Raw genomic sequence first — 17795 nt, forward strand, 5'->3', positions numbered from 1 at the left:
AGACTTTGGAGTCTTAAACTATAGAAGGGTTTTTGGTAAAACTAAAAAAAAAAAAAAAAATTTCTTAATAAAATTTTTTTATAAAAAAAATTGGGTCCTTTTTTTCACTAAATTTTGTAAATATGGCATTGGACCCATGGCAAATGCATATGTTGCCATGGGGTAGAAACGACTTGCTGATTGGTAACAGCTGTACATTTACATTTTTAACTGTAGACATATGATTCTAGGTTTATTTGCGGTGACTCTAGATTTTATTATTGTATTATTTTGTCTATAAAATTTAAAATTTTGGAAAACTGAAAATTGTGTGCTTTAGAAAAAAATGTTTTCTACAGCAAAATATATATATATATATATATATATATTTTGACAATGAGTATAAAAAGGAAAACCAAAACTTTTAAAGCTTGATTGGATCCATTTTAAAGCTTTAGAAAAAAATTTGCTTCGTAAAGATTGTAAAACACTTGCCAATCAAACCATTTATTGTCTTACGTTAACAATATTTCAGGTAATCCAAACAGAAGTAAATTTGTAAGAAATAAAATATAATCCAAGTTTGTGAAGAGATAGATGGTCGAATAAGGAAAAATAAAAGTTATGCAAATAGTAAGTTGAAAACTCTGAAAAGGGGTTAGTAACAAGAATAAACACTTCACATTGGGGCTATCCGTAGAAGCCTGAAGATTATTTTAAGGATTTCGGATATTAGTTTGGATATTAGTTTGAGATTTCTCGATTTAGAAAAAAAATATAAGAATAAGCACAATGGCCGACTTCCTAGCTTGTTTAAAAACGAATAATTTTGTATGTGACTGAATTTATAAGTCGAAAAATAGTTATTAAGGAAAACATAATATTTTGTTGATTGTAAATCAAAACATGTATTGTATATTTCTGTTTTTAGTTTAGATAAACAATTCGATCATGATGGTTTTTGACGAATTAATATATTTTTTAACGTCAAATTTTATTTTATTAATTTGAAACAGAGATTATATAATTATTTTTCATACATACATACATAACCGAAAAATGATTAATGTTTATGAAGAATATTAAAAACCAAATGAGTTAATAGATCCTAAAAATATTTAGAGTTAATTTCTTTGTTCATCATCTTCTTCCTCAATATGACATGATTGTCTTGTTTGGCTATCTTCTTGTTTAACAAATTAACATTTAATTTGTTAAAACAAAAATTAATTTTTATTTTTTAAGATTAACAATAACATTAGAATCATTTAAACTGTTTACTTTATTTAAAACTTTCAAGGTCGTGCATTTTTTCTGGACATGTCAGAGTCTTATAGTTTGACTTTAGAATTTTAATTAATAGTTGACAAAAAAAAAGCAAAAAATTTAAACAATATTTGATAATTGATTCTCGAACATTGAATATCCCACACATTCACTAAATATTTAGAGTTAATAGATCCTAAAAATAAAGTATTAGATATAATCCAACAAAAATAATATAAAAGTGGAAAATTTCATACCAAATTATCGTCAAACACCTATTGTACATTGAATTTTTTAAAAGATATGTGAACTAACAAAATTATTAATATATGTTATTGTTTTTTTTTTGGGCAACGTTGTGGGATGTCAATTTATGCCGACTCAATTATGGTTAGGTTTTTATTTTCTGGTTTAAATTTGGTAATAATTCTGAGAGTGAAAGGAGTCTCCTTTTTGTCTCTTTCTGTCTCCGTTTTGAGTTTTTATCAAAACATTTTACTTTGCCGATTTGCTCTCTCTTCTCTTCTCTCTCTCTGAAATCTCTTTCCTTGATTTTTCTTGGAGACAACGGATCCAAAATCGACGACACTCTCAAAACTAAATCCATGGAGATTTTTCAGATTCCGATTCAGTTTCTCCTTCTTTAACAAATCTCATCAGGTAAAAAGTTTCACTTTTTCTTTCTGGGTTTCTTCTTCTCTTACTGTATCCGTCATTGTCTTAGTCAAATTTCGTCTCTGTACGATTCTTAGATTCGCCCACCAAGTGTTTGTTGAAATTCCCGAGAGAGAGTGGAATTAAAGATGAAGGATTTTCCTTCTTGCTTTGGTGAAAATGGTGTTCAAGTAGCGGATTCATCGTCTTCTAACTCCGGGAAAAATGCTCAGAATTTGGTTACTTGTATCTACCAGTGTCGAATTCGTGGAAGAAATTGTTTGATCACTGTGACATGGACTAAGAATTTGATGGGTCAAAGTGTAACCGTTGGTGTTGATGATTCTTGTAACCAAAGTTTGTGTAAATTCGAGATTAAGCCGTGGTTGTTCACTAAACGGAAAGGGTCTAAGAGTTTAGAGGCGTATTCGTGTAATATCGATGTTTTTTGGGATCTTTCGTCTGCGAAATTTGGATCAGGTCCTGAAGCTTTGGGAGGATTCTATGTTGGTGTTGTTGTAGACAAAGAAATGGTTTTGCTTCTTGGTGATATGAAGAAAGAAGCTTTTAAGAAGACGAATGCTTCGCCTTCGTCTTTAGGTGCTGTGTTTATTGCTAAGAAAGAGCATGTTTTTGGTAAGAGAGTGTTTGCAACGAAAGCTCAGCTTTGTGCGGATGGGAAAATTCATGATCTATTGATTGAGTGTGACACGAGTGTCACTGATCCTTGTCTTGTTGTTCGTGTGGATGGGAAGACGTTGTTGCAGGTGAAGCGGCTTAAGTGGAAGTTTCGTGGCAACGATACGATAATTGTTAATAGAATGGCTGTGGAAGTTCTATGGGATGTTCATAGTTGGCTCTTTGGGTTGCCTCCAGCGGGTAACGCCGTGTTCATGTTCAGGACTTGTCAATCTACTGAGAAGAGCTTGTCTTTCTCAGAGGACATGACAACAACAAACTCCAAGTCTCAAAGTTTTGGTTTTTCGTTGATTCTGTACGCGTGGAAGAACGAGTAGACAAAAAAAAGAGAGTTTCTGGGTGCTAACAAAAACCTTAAAAGAGTTTGTTGATTCCTTATCGACATTTTTTCTTTATAGCATGATTAATGAGTTGATTCATAATTGGTTTCTGCAATATATATTTCCTTACACAATGCTGGATCCAGTTTGGTCTTGACGAATGCGATCTCTGTATACATCTGTTATTTATGTCCTAGAACTTTGTTTCCTTCTTCAGGTGGATAGTGCGAATACATATATGCCTCGTTCGTTCGCAGTCTTTCTACCTTGTTAAACTGCTCTCTGATCTTGTAGCTGGTGAATGTTTAGATGCTTAGCAAACTATTGATTACCTTCTTCTTTCTTATAACAGATTGCTCATAAAGATTGTTTATAGAACCTTATAGAGATCGCAGGATTTGTACATGATGATTCCTAAATTGCGAATCAGTAAGTCGGATGTTTCTTAGCTTTCACATTCTGATTCTTCGGACTTTACTTTGGCTACTTGTTTAGTCACACAAGACCGCTGCAGTTTTTAAAATTGCAAAAGAAAAATGTTATTGTGTCAGTTTTTCCCACAAATGCATTTGATCATAAGATTTGTCTAAAGCCATAGCTTTTTAAAATGTGAATTGCGATTAGTGGCAATATTACTGGAAAACGCTTTAAAATTGTCTCTATCTGAGAGATTCTATTAATAACCAACTTTCGAAAAAATTTGAATTGTCAAGTCACGGAAACTTTCTGTAGAGAGCAGACAGCTTTATACTAGGGCTGGGCATTCGGGTATGCGGATCGGGTTCGGGTAAAACCCAATCGGGTACGGGTCTTTCGGATAGAGGAGTTTAGGACCCAATAGGGTAAATCTAAAATATCGGTTCGGTTTCGGTTCGGGTCCAATCGGGTTCGGGTCGGTTCGGATTTAGATTTTCAGAACCGCTAAATACCTGAAAAAATCGGGTACCCTTCGGGTTCGGGTATTTTACACCCGATTATACCCAAATACCCAAAAATTTACCCAAATACCCGAAAATTTTATCCTAATATCCAAATTTTACCCGAAATTTTACCCTAATATCCTAATTTTACCCAACATTTTATCCGAATAACCGGAATTTTATCCAAATATTCCAAAAATTTACAAGTATCTCGCATATAAATATATTTAGTCTTAAATATTTAAATATAAGTATATTTAGTTTTTGGTCATTATTCTCGGATATTTGGATATAAATGTATTTAGCTTGAATATTAGATATATATAAAGTTTTTATATGTATAAGTATATATAATTTCGGGTAATCGGATACTCGTTCGGGTATCGGGTTCGGATCGGGTTTTACCCTATACCCACGGGTACGCCGTTACAAGACCCAATAGGATAAATAGCTAATACCCGTACCCGCCCCGAACCGGTTTTTTTGGGTCGGTTTCGGTTCGGATACTCGAGTACGGTTTTTTTGCCCAGGCCTACTTTATACTGTATAGTTTATACAGTAAAAAATTCAAACTTCACGCTGTTTAACTGAGAATCTCTGCAACTACATGCCGTTTGATGCCTCTGTCTTTTCTGGTCGGAAAGTACACATGAGAAGACTCCAAGTTCAAAGTGAGGAAGAGTGTCTTTCTTCTTTCTATTACTGGCATACTGCAACATTCTTTTGTGACTTCATCACTCACATGTTTGCTTCGTTTCAGTTTCTTGTAATAATAATAAAACATACCACACATTACCACGTCATCTCCAACAAAACACAAACTTTTTTTACCCGGCCCATTTGACTTTCACCGTAGCCAAACTATACGGGCTTAAGACCCATTTTTAGAAACAACAAAAAGTTAAAAAAAAAAATCAATGAGTATTTAACTTCTTGTTCACTACTCAGCCACTTTAGGGTTTTGAATATTTTGATCGCAGTTTCTGTCTCCTTTGATTTCTTTCTTTGAAATTTTTGTTATATCTTTTTGATCATTATTAGCTCTTCGTGGTGTTTGTGTCCTTTACTATTTATACGACAACCGACTTTCTACCAACTTCCTAACCTCTATGACTTCTGAATTCGCAAGTCCATCGTTTTTGTCACTTCCTCATGAAATCGTCCTAAACTGTTTAGCCCGCATATCGAGATCGTACTATCCGAAACTCTCCCTAGTCTGCAAGACATTTCGCACTCTCCTCATATCTAAAGAGCTCACCGTGGCGCGAGTGCACCTTAAAACCCACGAAACCTTTTTTCATGTCTGCTTACAGTTACCTGATAGACCTAATCCTTCAATGTTCACCCTCTGGATAAAACCTGGTCAAATCTTAACCAACCAACTTGAGAAGAACGAGAGGTCTACCGGAGATACTCGGTTGGTACAAATACCTTCTTCATATTATTCTAAAGTACCACCTTATGTCATTACTGTTGGTTCCGAATCGTACGGACTCAGCCACTGCAATGATCCGTCCTCCATCATGTGGGTTCGTAAGAAGGGGACTTTTTGTTGGCGTAAAGCCCCAAACATGACTGTAGCTCGAGCCAAAGCCCTTGCGTGCGTCCTCAGTGGGAAAATATATGTCATGGGAGGTTGCAGGGCTGATGAACCCGTGAATTGGTGTGAGGTTTTCGACATAAAGTCTCAAACTTGGGAACCTTTACCTGACCCTGGCTCTGAGCTCCGTTTTTCTTCAATTAGAAAATTAGAGGTGTTCAAAGAAAAGCTTTACGTTAGAAGCAATGAGGAGAAAGACTCTGTTTATGATCCAAAAGAAGGTAAATCGGATGTTTTAGAAAAACCACATGTGAGATGTACAATAATAGAGAATGTTGTGTATTGTTATAATAAACAGAGCTGCTGGTGGTATGACACAAATCGCAAAGAATGTAGACTGGTCAGAGGTTTAGATATGTTGAACCTGAATCTTGGTTGTGGAATGATTGAAATAGCTAACTATGGTGAGAAACTCTTAATCTTATGGGACAAGTTTGTTCATCGTGGTACTTGTCAAGACAAAGATATTTGGTGTGCGGTGATTGCGCTTGAAAAACGTGATGGTAGTGATGAAGTTTGGGGAAACATTGAGTGGGCTGATATTGTGATGACGGTTTCTAGCTCATACGTTTTCGTGAATAGTCTAGTATATGGTAGTTGATCAAATCTAATCATGTTTTTGATTTGATTCTCAAAGGCTTTTTTCTTCTTTATTCTTTAGTGTATTGTTGCTTTTATACTTAAAACAAATATTGGCGCTCGGGCTTGAACTCCCATATATTCAAAAAATAAAAAAATATTGGAAACATCACGAGAAACATTGAGTGGGCTAATATTGTACTGACGGTTCCTAGCTCATATGTTTCCTGAATAGTCTACTAAATTTAACTGTGTTTTTGTTTTGACCATTGCCATTTGCCAATGCCTTATTTTTTGTTTGTATTCTGTAGTGTATTTTTGGTTAAATTAAATTGTTGGCAACATCACATCCAACTTCAAAATAACCAAGTTTTAGATCGACATGTATTCTAGTGGTAAAAAGATTGTTTATAGAGACATTAGAGACGCGGGATTTGTATATGATGTGAATCAGTAAGTCAGATGTTTGATAGCTTTCATATTCTAATTTTTTGTCTTACTTTGGTCTGTTTCTTTAGTCACACAAAACCCACATAAGTTTTTTTTGTTAAAAGTTAATATTGGAGAGAGACTCTATGTACAATGTTCAGATAAACCCATAAGTTCTTTAAACACTACCAAAGATAAATGCTATTGTGTGAGTTTTGAGATCTGAAGTTACATAGAAATGATCATAAAATTGTCAAACATACCCTTTTTTTTTTTTTTTAATTCATTTATAGCTTTGTCTTAAGAAAAGCTCTTTTCTATATTTGTTATTTTAAAAAGATTTCGTACTAATTTATAATTACATGTATAAGATGTAACCTTGAGAAAAGAAAAATATGATGTAACATTGAGAAAATGTGATTACTGGAAAAAGTCTATAAGATATGAGAGATTCTATTAATTACAACTTTCAAAAGATTTTGATTAGCAAGTTCAGGCCCAGTAAGTTCATGATATATAATATTTGGCGTAAAGCATTTATATTATGTCATTTTGAAAAGTTTCAATAGTATAGTGGCTAAACTCATTTAAGATATATTAGTTAACTTTCAAAAGATTGTGATTGTCAAGTCCAGGCCTGGCTCATGTACATTTTGAAAAGTTTCAATAGTCTAGTGGCTAAACCCCCTTAAGATATATTAACTCTCTCCCAGTTGAGTCTCCATGATTGATATTTTGTTATTTTTCATTGTGTTATTAATTTTTCTTTTCTCTTTTATTTTCAAAGCTATATTTTAAAAATTATGTTTTAGGCCACATAAATTATTGGACCGGCCTGGTCAAGTCACAAAAACTTTGTGTAGAGAGCAGATAGCTTTATACACTATGTGAAAAATTTTAATTGAGAATCTCTCCAACATGCTTACCGTCTTTATTGGTCATGAGAAGTTCGTTCATGAGAAGACTCAAAGTGAGAAAGAGCCTCTTGTCTTTTTTTTTCCTATTACTGCATGCAACATTCTTTTTTGAGATCACTGATCACCACATGTTTGCTTTTCTGTTTTTGTGATAAAAATCAATGTACAAACCAAAGGAGATGGCTAACACATCATTGTTAGATCATCATCCACATTTTCACACAGGATAAACTTCTACCACCATCAACATAATTCTCCTGAACAAACAGAGATGACTATTTATAGTAAAACCTTTGATAAGTAATTATGTTACTAGTCGTAACCGCCTCTAGCGTCTTCTTTGAATTGAATCTCTTCTTCATCTATGAGTTTCACTCTTTTCATGTTACTTGTTGATCTTCTTAGAGCTGACGTGGTGGGTATACATTGATGAGCTTTTCATTGGGTCCTCACCCAAATACAAGTATTTTTTGTTTCACTTGCGGTCCACATTTAGGGTCCCTTTAGTCAAAATAACATTTAGGGTCTGACTGGTGTCAATTGAGAAGAAAAAAAAAATTAGAAGAATTGAGAAGAATTCTGTGGATGTCGGAATCCGCAATACTAATTTTTTAATATCAGTGGGGTCTCTAACCTTGTTTAGTCGAATACAAATCGAAAGAGTATAATCAAAAGTGCAAAGTGTGTTTTATTTCTCAGATCTTTTTTTTTCGGTCCCCTTTACAATGTTTTTCTATCCCTATTTATAATCGCGTGATCGCGAATTGAAACCTTTGATCATGCCGCGAATCACGCCCCCGTTACAACATCCGTTTCGAATCTTCCCTTGTTCCTAAAGTCCACGAGATCCGCCTCTCATTCACTTCAAAAAATTCTTCCGTTACATAACAAGCCGGGCTCAAGCTTAATGGGCCCACTAGTTCTTAAATAGGCTTAATCGACGGCCCAATCTGCTCCCTTGGCCCGTTTCCTACAAACCGAATTCGGAGTGCGGGATCCGACTCCAACAAATTTTTCCTTTCTCATTTTAGTAGGAGAAAAGTTTATTCCAAACCAAAAAAATTTGCTTTGATAACAAAAAAATATGTGGATCCATAAGAAGAAAAAATTCTTCTACATTGTATACCAGTCACAACCTTAGATTCCCAATTTTTGTTAAAGTTGTACGTTTGTTTTATTCGTTAGTATTGGTCACGCGCATAAGCGAAGTTATTCTTTAAATTTTTTGTCTATTAACTTCACCTTATTTTGTTTTGGTCATTTGTGAAATCTATAGGTTCACTTATGGGCGTCAAGATTCGTTATTCTTGGTCATGAAAATTGGTTAGTTGCAAAACTTTTTCTTTAAAATTTCCGGTTCATTGTGTTTAAAATCCTTTTACATTTTGCAACTAACCAATTTTCATTGTAGTTAAATTAAAATTTAGCGAAATCTATGAGTTTTATCAAAATTGGAACAATGTAGTAAAATTAAGATGCACTTTCACAGAACTAACCAAAACCTGAATTATCATAAAATCAAACAAATATATGTTTTGGTTAGAAAAACCAAACATGAACATAACCGAACTTCACCAACCTGAACTGAACCGAGTCAAACCTAAGACATACGGTGGTCCGTGTCCCAAGTGTGGTTAGGGCTTATCTCAATGAGAAATAAATGATGAAAAGTGTGAGAGAAAGGAGAAGATGAATAAACTTCACTTTTAATTGATCATTTCTAGTTCTAAATGCTTAGTTTCTTGAGTTTAAACTATTCAATGCTTAAAATAGTGGATCTAATCAGAATTCAAATTCTCTATTACCGTTGTGATTACATCATCTTAAGATGTTTAGAAATGTGTTTTAGTTGTTCGATCTATATTATATAAGGTGACAATGACAAATGCTATATATAGCTGTTGGAGGATACTCCACTTGCTTACAAGCATCAAACATGTGTGAGATTTGGCAAATCTGTTGATAGTAAAATCATAAAGGGTACTTTAAACAAAATTTTAGTAGTTTCATTATCAAGATATAGTATGTTGATTTCGAACCAAAGACATTCAGAGAAGTCTCGTATAAGCTACTACATTACAACCAAAGACAGAGTGTGATAAATGGGCCTAATTGATAAATGGGTAAATTGCATGGCAGGGCATAAGACCAAGTTTTATTTTCATGTTTTGGCAAAGTGAGAATTGGCTTTCAAGTTTTGACAATTTAGCCAAAATCTGACCATTTTACCCCTACCAGCGTAACGATGTACTGTTCACTGTACGGTTCAGTTAAGCGGTTCAGTTACGTACACTGTTCCGGTTAAGCAATATATTTCGTTCTTAATTGATTTCTGCGGGAGTACAGTGACAAATGGGGATTAATAACATTAAAAAACAATGAGACATCAGTATTTAATGCCCAAAAAGTTTAGACATGACTCATGTCACAATTAATGCAAAAGTCATCATTATTTTTTCTAATATTAGTTTATATGTGTGAATAGTTATAAGAGACAAACATGATCCATCAAACAAACAAATTATTCTGAACGAATGTGATTCTGCATCGGTTTGATCTTTTTGATTTACAAAATTTGGAGCCAAGACAAGCATTGATCGTGTAAGTAATGAAATTGGTTAAGAAGTTTTTTGTTTTAACACACTAGGGTCTTGATTGTGTTCTAAGATCAATATTGTTTTTATATAAAAACCCAGAATATTTTGATTTCCAATTTTTTTATTTGAAATTGCTAAATGAGGATAGATTTATGTTTATAAGTGTGTAGTTGGGAATTCATTTTGTTTCTTGAAGATATAATCATGCTTTCATTTGCATTTAATGGGGTTCTGCTGAATTTATGATGCAGGTGGGTAATGGATATTCCCGTATTTACTATGGTGGGTGAGTGGAAATGCAAAGAAGAAGAATGGAAATTTGAACCATGGGAAGACTGGTTTGGTCGTTGTGTACGTGTTAGGCAAAACATGACGTACACGGAATTTGTACGTATATTATGCGAGGTTTTCAGTTTGAAGTCCACCGAATGCAATCCAATAATTAGTTACTGGATGCCGGGAAAGATGTCAGTGATGATAGAAAGTAAACGCCCACCTGTCTACATTGACAATCAAATGAGCCTGGATACCTTCTTTTTGATTTGTGGTGGGGATCCTAGTGTCACCTTGTTTGTCTCTTTCATTACAACCGTCAAGGCACTCGGGAATACTATCCCTAGGACTAATGGTGAGAGTTACCGTGTGTGTCGGAGTGCAACGACACCAAATCCCATCGTAGCGGCTTCAAATGTAGATGGAAATAATGAGGCCGTAGATGAGCAAGACGACGTTGAAGACGATAAAACAGATGAGGATGAAGAAGAGGAGGAGGACAACGAAGATGGTGCTGGGTATGATGATGATCAGGGTGATGATGGATCTATGGGAGGAAGTACCCTCGATCCTACTATAGACGGTAGTGAAGGCAGTGGCGAAGATTACGATTACAACAAGTGGAACGATGTAATTATTGAAGAATATGGAATAGGCAATGTTGAGGAGGACGTCATTCTCACTCAACAAACGGTTCAACATCCAGGGGAATTCAGTCGTCTATTGGCAGAGTGTATGTACACAAGTCATCGTGTACGTGGGGGAGATAACTCGGTTGACCGTACACCAACGGTGACTCCAATACGTACGTGTCAACATGGTTTGTACCAATGTACGTACACAACATAATGTGTACAAGATACAGGCTGCGAAGGTAACACCGATACCAATATTAATGGTATAGACGAAGTCTCTGGGGATGATGTTATCGACCGTGGTATTGGAGCTTCCCCAAGTGGGACACTGAATGATAATCGGCTAGTTACTGCATCTGGCGGAGATAACATTTCTCATTCGGGTGACCGTACACCAACCGTGACTCCAAGACGTACGTGTCAACATGGTTTGTACTAATGTACGTACACTACAGAGTGTGTACAAGATACAGGCTGCGAAAGTAACACGGATACCAATATTAATGGTATATACGAAGTCACTATCGACCGTGGTATTGGAGCTTCCGCAAGTGGGACACTGAATGATAATCGGTTAGTTACCGCAGCTGAGGCTTACAAAGTGTATAATGACTTTTCTACATTACATGGTGGCGAGTTGGAGATTCTCGATAATGATGCTGCTCCGGTATTCGATGATTTAGCTAATTTACGAGATGATGAGACACAAGTCGAACTGAGTACGACAGGTGAGACTTTGTATGTCGGGAGTGTTTTTAAGAACAGAAAAGTCATACAACAAACAATGTCTTATCTCGCAATCAAACAATGCTTTTGCTACAAGCAACGTAGGTCATGTCCTACAAGATTGGAGATGGTCTGCGTTGATGATACTTGTCCATGGCATTTGACAGCTCAAGTTGTCAAGAATTCAGAATGTTTCAAAATCACATCGTATGATACCACCCATACGTGTGACATCGACACTCGTAAGAATTATAATAAACATGCTAGTTATAAGCTTCTCGGAGAGGTAGTGAAGAGCAGATACAGTTCTACGCAAGGGGGTCCGAGAGCTGTCGATTTACCACAATTGCTCCTAAATGATCTCAATGTTCGGATTTCATATTCTACCGCTTGGAGAGCTAAAGAGGTTGCAGTGGAAAATGTAAGGGGGGATGATATAAAAAGTTACAAGTTTTTGCCTACCTATTTGTATCTTCTTAAATTAGCTAATCCGGGTACGATAACTCACCTACACTCTACACCTGAAGCTGATGGTACGCAGCGCTTTAAGTATGTTTTTGTATCTCTCGGGACTTCTATAAAAGGTCTGAAGTATATGAAGAAGGTAATTGTCGTAGATGGAACGCAGCTAGTAGGACGTTACAAGGGATGTCTCCTCATTGCATGTGCCCAAGACGGGAACTTCCAAATATTTCCAATAGCGTTTGGTGTTGTGGATGGTGAGACTGACGCTTCATGGGTGTGGTTCTTTGATAAATTAGCTGACATTGTTCCAGACAGTGAAGATTTAATGATTGTATCAGACAGACATTCTTCAATATATAAAGGCATCAGTGTGGTTTATCCGAAAGCTCATCATGGTGCATGTGCAGTACACCTTGAGCGAAATATCTCCACCTATAATGGTAAGTATGGTGTATCTGGATTATTCTTCAGCGCTGCTAAAGCTTACAGAGTGAGAGATTTTGAAAAATACTTTGAACAGTTAAGGGATAAGAGTGCTGCATATGCAAATTACTTAGAGGAAATTGGATTTGAGCATTGGACAAGAGCTCACTGTAAAGGAGAACGCTACAATATCATGTCTAGCAACAACTCGGAGTCTATGAATAATGTCTTAACAAGAGCTAAATCATATCCGATTGTGTACATGATAGAGTTCATTCGAGAGGTCCTAATGCGATGGTTCGCAGCGAGGAGGCAAAAAGTGGCTAGGTGTAAGTCTTTAGTGACACCTGAGGTTGATGAGCGTTTTCTCCAAGATTTGCCTGCGTCAGGGAAATTCGCGGTTAAGATGTCTGGACCGTGGAGTTATCAAGTTACAAGCAAGTCAGGTGAGCATTTTCATGTCGTTCTGGACTAGTGTACGTGTACGTGTCTTAGGTACACAAAGTTGAGAATCCCATGTGAACACGGTCTAGCAGCTGCAATCGAGTTTGGAATAGATATGAAGGTTGTTGTCGGATGGTGGTATGGCCTTCAAACGTTTTCTGATTCTTTTCAAGAACCGATTCTACCTATCGCGGATCCGAAGGATGTTGTCATCCCACAACATATATCGGATTTGATACTAATTCCTCGATACAGTAGACGACCACCAGGAAGACCAACAACCAATAGGATTCCATCTAGAGGTGAAAACCGGGTAAGTGCTATCATTCAAACGTATACAGATTTTTCAAATATCCCACAACATTATGTTTTGAGTATAAGATGCGTAGATTATTAACTTATTGTTGTTGTCACTTCAGAAAAAGAGACAGAAAAGACTTATTTCGAATCAGTGCACACGATGTAGACAAGCAGGTCATAACAAGAAGACTTGCAAAAATCCTATTTAGTTCTCCTCATAAGCTTTATGTCTCCGCGAAGACAGTGTACGTTTATGTGTGGACAGTGTGTACCAAAGTGTTGTGACGGTGTACGTATGTTTAATGTTTGCCATCGTATAACTATGTACGTTTTCTGAGTGTACGTTTTTGTTAGTGTACGTTTTTGTTGTGTCTGTGTACGTATAATCTTCATGCAATAAACGGTTACAAACGGTTACACACATTTGTATCTCAACCGTTGGAACACTTTCGCACTTTCTTGGTCCGTAACGTCGCTGACCCAGTGAGAGCAACATCTCATGACTACGGCATATGGTTTATGGATCGGACCGTCGTTACTAACGCCTTACGAAGGGACCCAATATCGTTTTACGATTTCACTCAATTCGACTACATTTTGGAGAAAACAGTTGATAAGAAAGTTTTAGTCGGTGACATGTTTTTTAAGTTACGTTTTATGGACACATTTTTGAAATTAGAAGTTTATTTCTATTTTTTTGGCCCTTGATGTAGATGTCATTGGAGCGTTGTTGGAGGTTGGCCACTTGACCGGAGACTTCTACGGTCTCAAGCTTCCTTTCAAGATCAAAGATAGATAGTAAATGTTCTTTTGACATTTGATTCACTTACACTTTTTAATCTAAACGCTGACTTGATTCTTCTTTTAATCTAATGTAGCAACAAAGTTTTGGAATGCGAAGCACACAATGAACAGGCGTTGGAATTCTAAACCTTCTTTCGGAGTCTAGGTCAGCGCAATGTTGAATTCGCACTCGTCTTCTGGCGTTTAACCGACAGAGCTAATCCAAAGGTTGTGAGTCATGGTCCTGTGTCAAAGGTCTTTGCCGATCCGGACACACCGGAAGTGGAAGAGATCAAGCAGGTCGTTTTTTAGTTAGGGGGATTTGTTTTCCCCAGTCTTCTTATTATTAAAGACCAGATTTATATTAAGTATTGTAAAACTACATAAACTTGTTGTCGTTTTCTAATTACTTGACTTTGTATACTAAACTATTGGGTAATTGTACGTACATTTTATACGTACAGCGTCTACAATTACAATTAATTTGCCAGTGTACGTTTTACTAGCTTTTTGGTTCTTCAATCAGCAAATTGTACGAAATCCGTGTACGTACACGAAAACATACATATATCATAATTGTTGTCCTCATACAACAAAAACTTCATTCATTCATAATTAAGTGCCCGAAGAAGGACATACAATCAAGAAAGACAAACAACTTATATTAGATGCGGAAGCAATAAACAAAAAAGTAGAGCCGAAGCATACACATGAGCCGGAAAATTGTATGCCTCATCCGTCATTATCAAAGTCATATCTAAAAGAAGACACACATCTCCCTTGCGTACCAGTAAAAGAAACACCCTCTGCAGCCGGAACTGTACGTGCAAAGGCCAACACATGCCGGTGTGTGCACATACCTCCATGAACGTTGCCAGAGCCGAGGACCTTCGGTGTGAAGCTGGCTTATGTGATACATCACCAGCTCCCCCACTACGTGAGTTGCCGCTAATGTGGGTGTCATCGCCCAGAACATATCGCTGACTGGAAGAAAGTCGACATGGTTGCCAGTACAAGTTAGGAATAAACCGGTCGCGAAGCAGGCGAGAGGGTTGGATGGAGCGACGGAGTTGAGTAGTGTAATGTCCTGGGCCACCGTTAGGAAGCTGCTTGCCTAGCGGACACCTTCGAGGTATATAGCCGGGATCGCACCCCTTCCAGGAAGAGGCTGAAGTAGGCCCTGAAGGGAGACTCCGGCTGCACGAAGTGAGGCCATGTGATGAAGTCGTCCATCACTATTGCGTTTACGTCACTTGCTTCGACCAAGTGGCGGAGGGTCTCGATGGGAGTCTGGGATACGGGCAAGTAGTTGATGAGGACGAAAATCGGGTTTGGCAATTGTATTGAAAGGTACATCTCGGTTGGAGGGGTTGCGGGGAAAGCCATGTTGTTAACAAAGGAGATTTAGAAATAATCTTGCAGTTGATGAATGCAGGAGGTTTTAGAAGAATGTGAGCAAATAAATTAGTGTGTGTGATATCGTTTATATAGGGGCAAAATATTGAGTTCATGTATATGGCTACAGTTGGGGGGAACGCATTAAAAAAGTGTTATTATTTTAAAGTTCTTCTTATCTGACAAATGCCAGTGTACATTAATTGCAAACCGTGTACGTATATTAAGGAGATTTATGCGAAAAGATAGAGGTCATTTCTATGAATAGAGAGCTTGATAGTATGCATTAAATAACCACTTCAAAACTTCTAGATATAGGTTATTACAGGTCAAATCAATAAGCATTGCATCATCATTTACTACCATCTCGAAAGTCGCTTCTCATATTTCTAGTTTCAAACCAACTAAAATACTTGTACACAGTAACGTATACCCGTGTACGTATGTCTACCCTTATTACGTTCTCTGACCAAAAGTTTGAGTTGATGTCTGTCGCCGTATTAGGGGGAAAAGATTGAGTTCATGTATATGGCTAAATCTGGGGGAAACGCATTAAAAACCAAATCTCTTTCTTTTGCAATTTTGTTTTATCTGACAAAAGACAGTGTACATTAATTACAGGGATGTGTACGTATATATGTACATTAATTTCCTTTTTTTTTTTTTTTTAAAGATAGAGGTCATTATCAATGGCTAAATCAGGTCAGTATGTATTTAATGATAATTCGTAAGCCTGTGTTGACAAGGCACCATTATCTAACATTAAGAAACTTGTTTCTCAATTTACTATAAAATATTATAATTATTTGTAACCATTCATAAGATTGAGTAGTATATGAGAAACAAGCAAGGATGTAGATAAAAAGACATGCATTACTGATAAGCAAAGTATAATTGCAAAGGCCACATAGTATAACATAAAAACTCAGAAATTCAAATAATATTACGTAAGAAATGCCTAGAGAATTTGACTAATTCTTCTCGCACACCACCAGAGGTAACATACGTTGCACACATTCTTGAAGGGTCCAAATCTGATGTAACACAACATCGCGTAAGGAGGCGTTTGAATACCACGTTCCTTAGGGTACGAAAAGGTTGCGCCGTATGTGTTGTTTAACTTAATTCCATAATTTTTTATTTCTTCTAGGAGTTCCTCACACATGTCACGTGTTTCTTCTGATTCCAAAGCGTAATGGTTGTTTGCGAACAGGCGTAGGTACACACCACCCATGTGAGCATTCCCGTCGCATATGCACAGAATAGCGCAGGCCAGGGTTGCATCAGCGTGCCTTAGTACATTCCGCTGTAAAAGTATAATGGCGCCCTTAATGTCAGACTCATGGGTAACTAGACGCAGTCCTTCATGGTAAATAGCAATCGGGTTACCAGCCTCTAGAAACCTTATGAAAAAGGGTCTATATCGACCTTCAGCGTTGATGTCATTCGGATCATGGCCTGCCGCATGGAAGTCATCGGGATCACTGCACATGCTATAAATATTAGCATCTTTCAAGACATCCGGCCTGTAGACAATGTTTCTTCCACCACGCCCTGATCTTAACAGAGGTCCGAGGTACCACCAACATTTGTCAGCCATTTTTTTGGCTATCTTGGCTAGCAAATCTTCAGGTAGATTTGGTGTAGACATTTCTTGGAATTTGGTGTTTCAAAACAATGCAATTCCTACTCTTAAATAAAGAACAATGAAGTTAGTTGGTTAAGTTATGGTTGTAGTTAATGCAATCTTACGTAAGTGATGATGCAGTGAGGGAGGGTTGTCAAATCAATGTAAGTAAAGAAATAGATATCTTATTATGAGAAAAATCGACTTTTGTGTAAATGACGTACGTTATATAAGATGTACGTACACATGTTGGTTTTTGAATAAGTGTACGATGTGCAGATTGTCTAAAGAAGATAGTTATAACGATTACATAAATATTTTTAGGATCTCCATAATTAATTACGTTGTTCTAATTTGGTTGTTGAAAATAAGGAAATAAGTACTAGGAAATAATAATAATTCAACATCCAGGGATGATTACAATAAACGCCGATAACCACACTCGCGCTTGCCGTGCTCAAAGATTTCTGTTGCGTACACCTGACGGTAGGTGGCCATATCTGCTTCTTGAATATTCACCAAGTCTGACATTGGGTTACCAAACGCCAGCAACTCCAAGAACTTCGCGTAAGGCCCGCAATCTCCTGTACTTGGGTTTTGAGCGACCATAACATTTCTCTCATAGGCAAAAGGTTCAACTGAGTACTTCTCAGGCAATACATCCGCGCACATCGCTCTCACTAGGTACGGCATCATCTCACAGACAGGCTACATCTTTGACCATGCAACAGACTCCCGCGTGTGTTCTATGAGAGCGTCATAGA

The 17795-nt window shown here is 36.8% G+C and overlaps 2 protein-coding genes across 2 annotated transcripts; both read left to right on the forward strand.

Annotated features, from left to right (window-relative positions):
• The first annotated feature begins 1651 nt into the window (after positions 1 to 1651).
• LOC9310486 lies at positions 1652 to 3178 on the forward strand. The gene is made up of 2 exons (XM_021021303.1): positions 1652 to 1905; positions 1998 to 3178. The coding sequence occupies exon 2, from the start codon at positions 2049 to 2051 to the stop codon at positions 2913 to 2915; it is 867 nt and encodes a 288-aa protein (XP_020876962.1). The 5' UTR covers positions 1652 to 1905; positions 1998 to 2048; the 3' UTR covers positions 2916 to 3178.
• A 1695-nt stretch (positions 3179 to 4873) lies between these two features.
• LOC9308376 (putative F-box/kelch-repeat protein At5g28160) lies at positions 4874 to 6719 on the forward strand. The gene has a single exon (XM_002872261.2). It carries the CDS (start codon positions 4948 to 4950, stop codon positions 6037 to 6039), a length of 1092 nt encoding a protein of 363 aa, XP_002872307.1. The 5' UTR covers positions 4874 to 4947; the 3' UTR covers positions 6040 to 6719.
• The last annotated feature ends 11076 nt before the right edge of the window (positions 6720 to 17795 follow it).

Source organism: Arabidopsis lyrata (assembly GCF_000004255.2).
Source record: "Arabidopsis lyrata subsp. lyrata unplaced genomic scaffold ARALYscaffold_6, whole genome shotgun sequence".
In the NCBI taxonomy this organism is placed as follows: Eukaryota; Viridiplantae; Streptophyta; class Magnoliopsida; order Brassicales; family Brassicaceae; genus Arabidopsis; species Arabidopsis lyrata.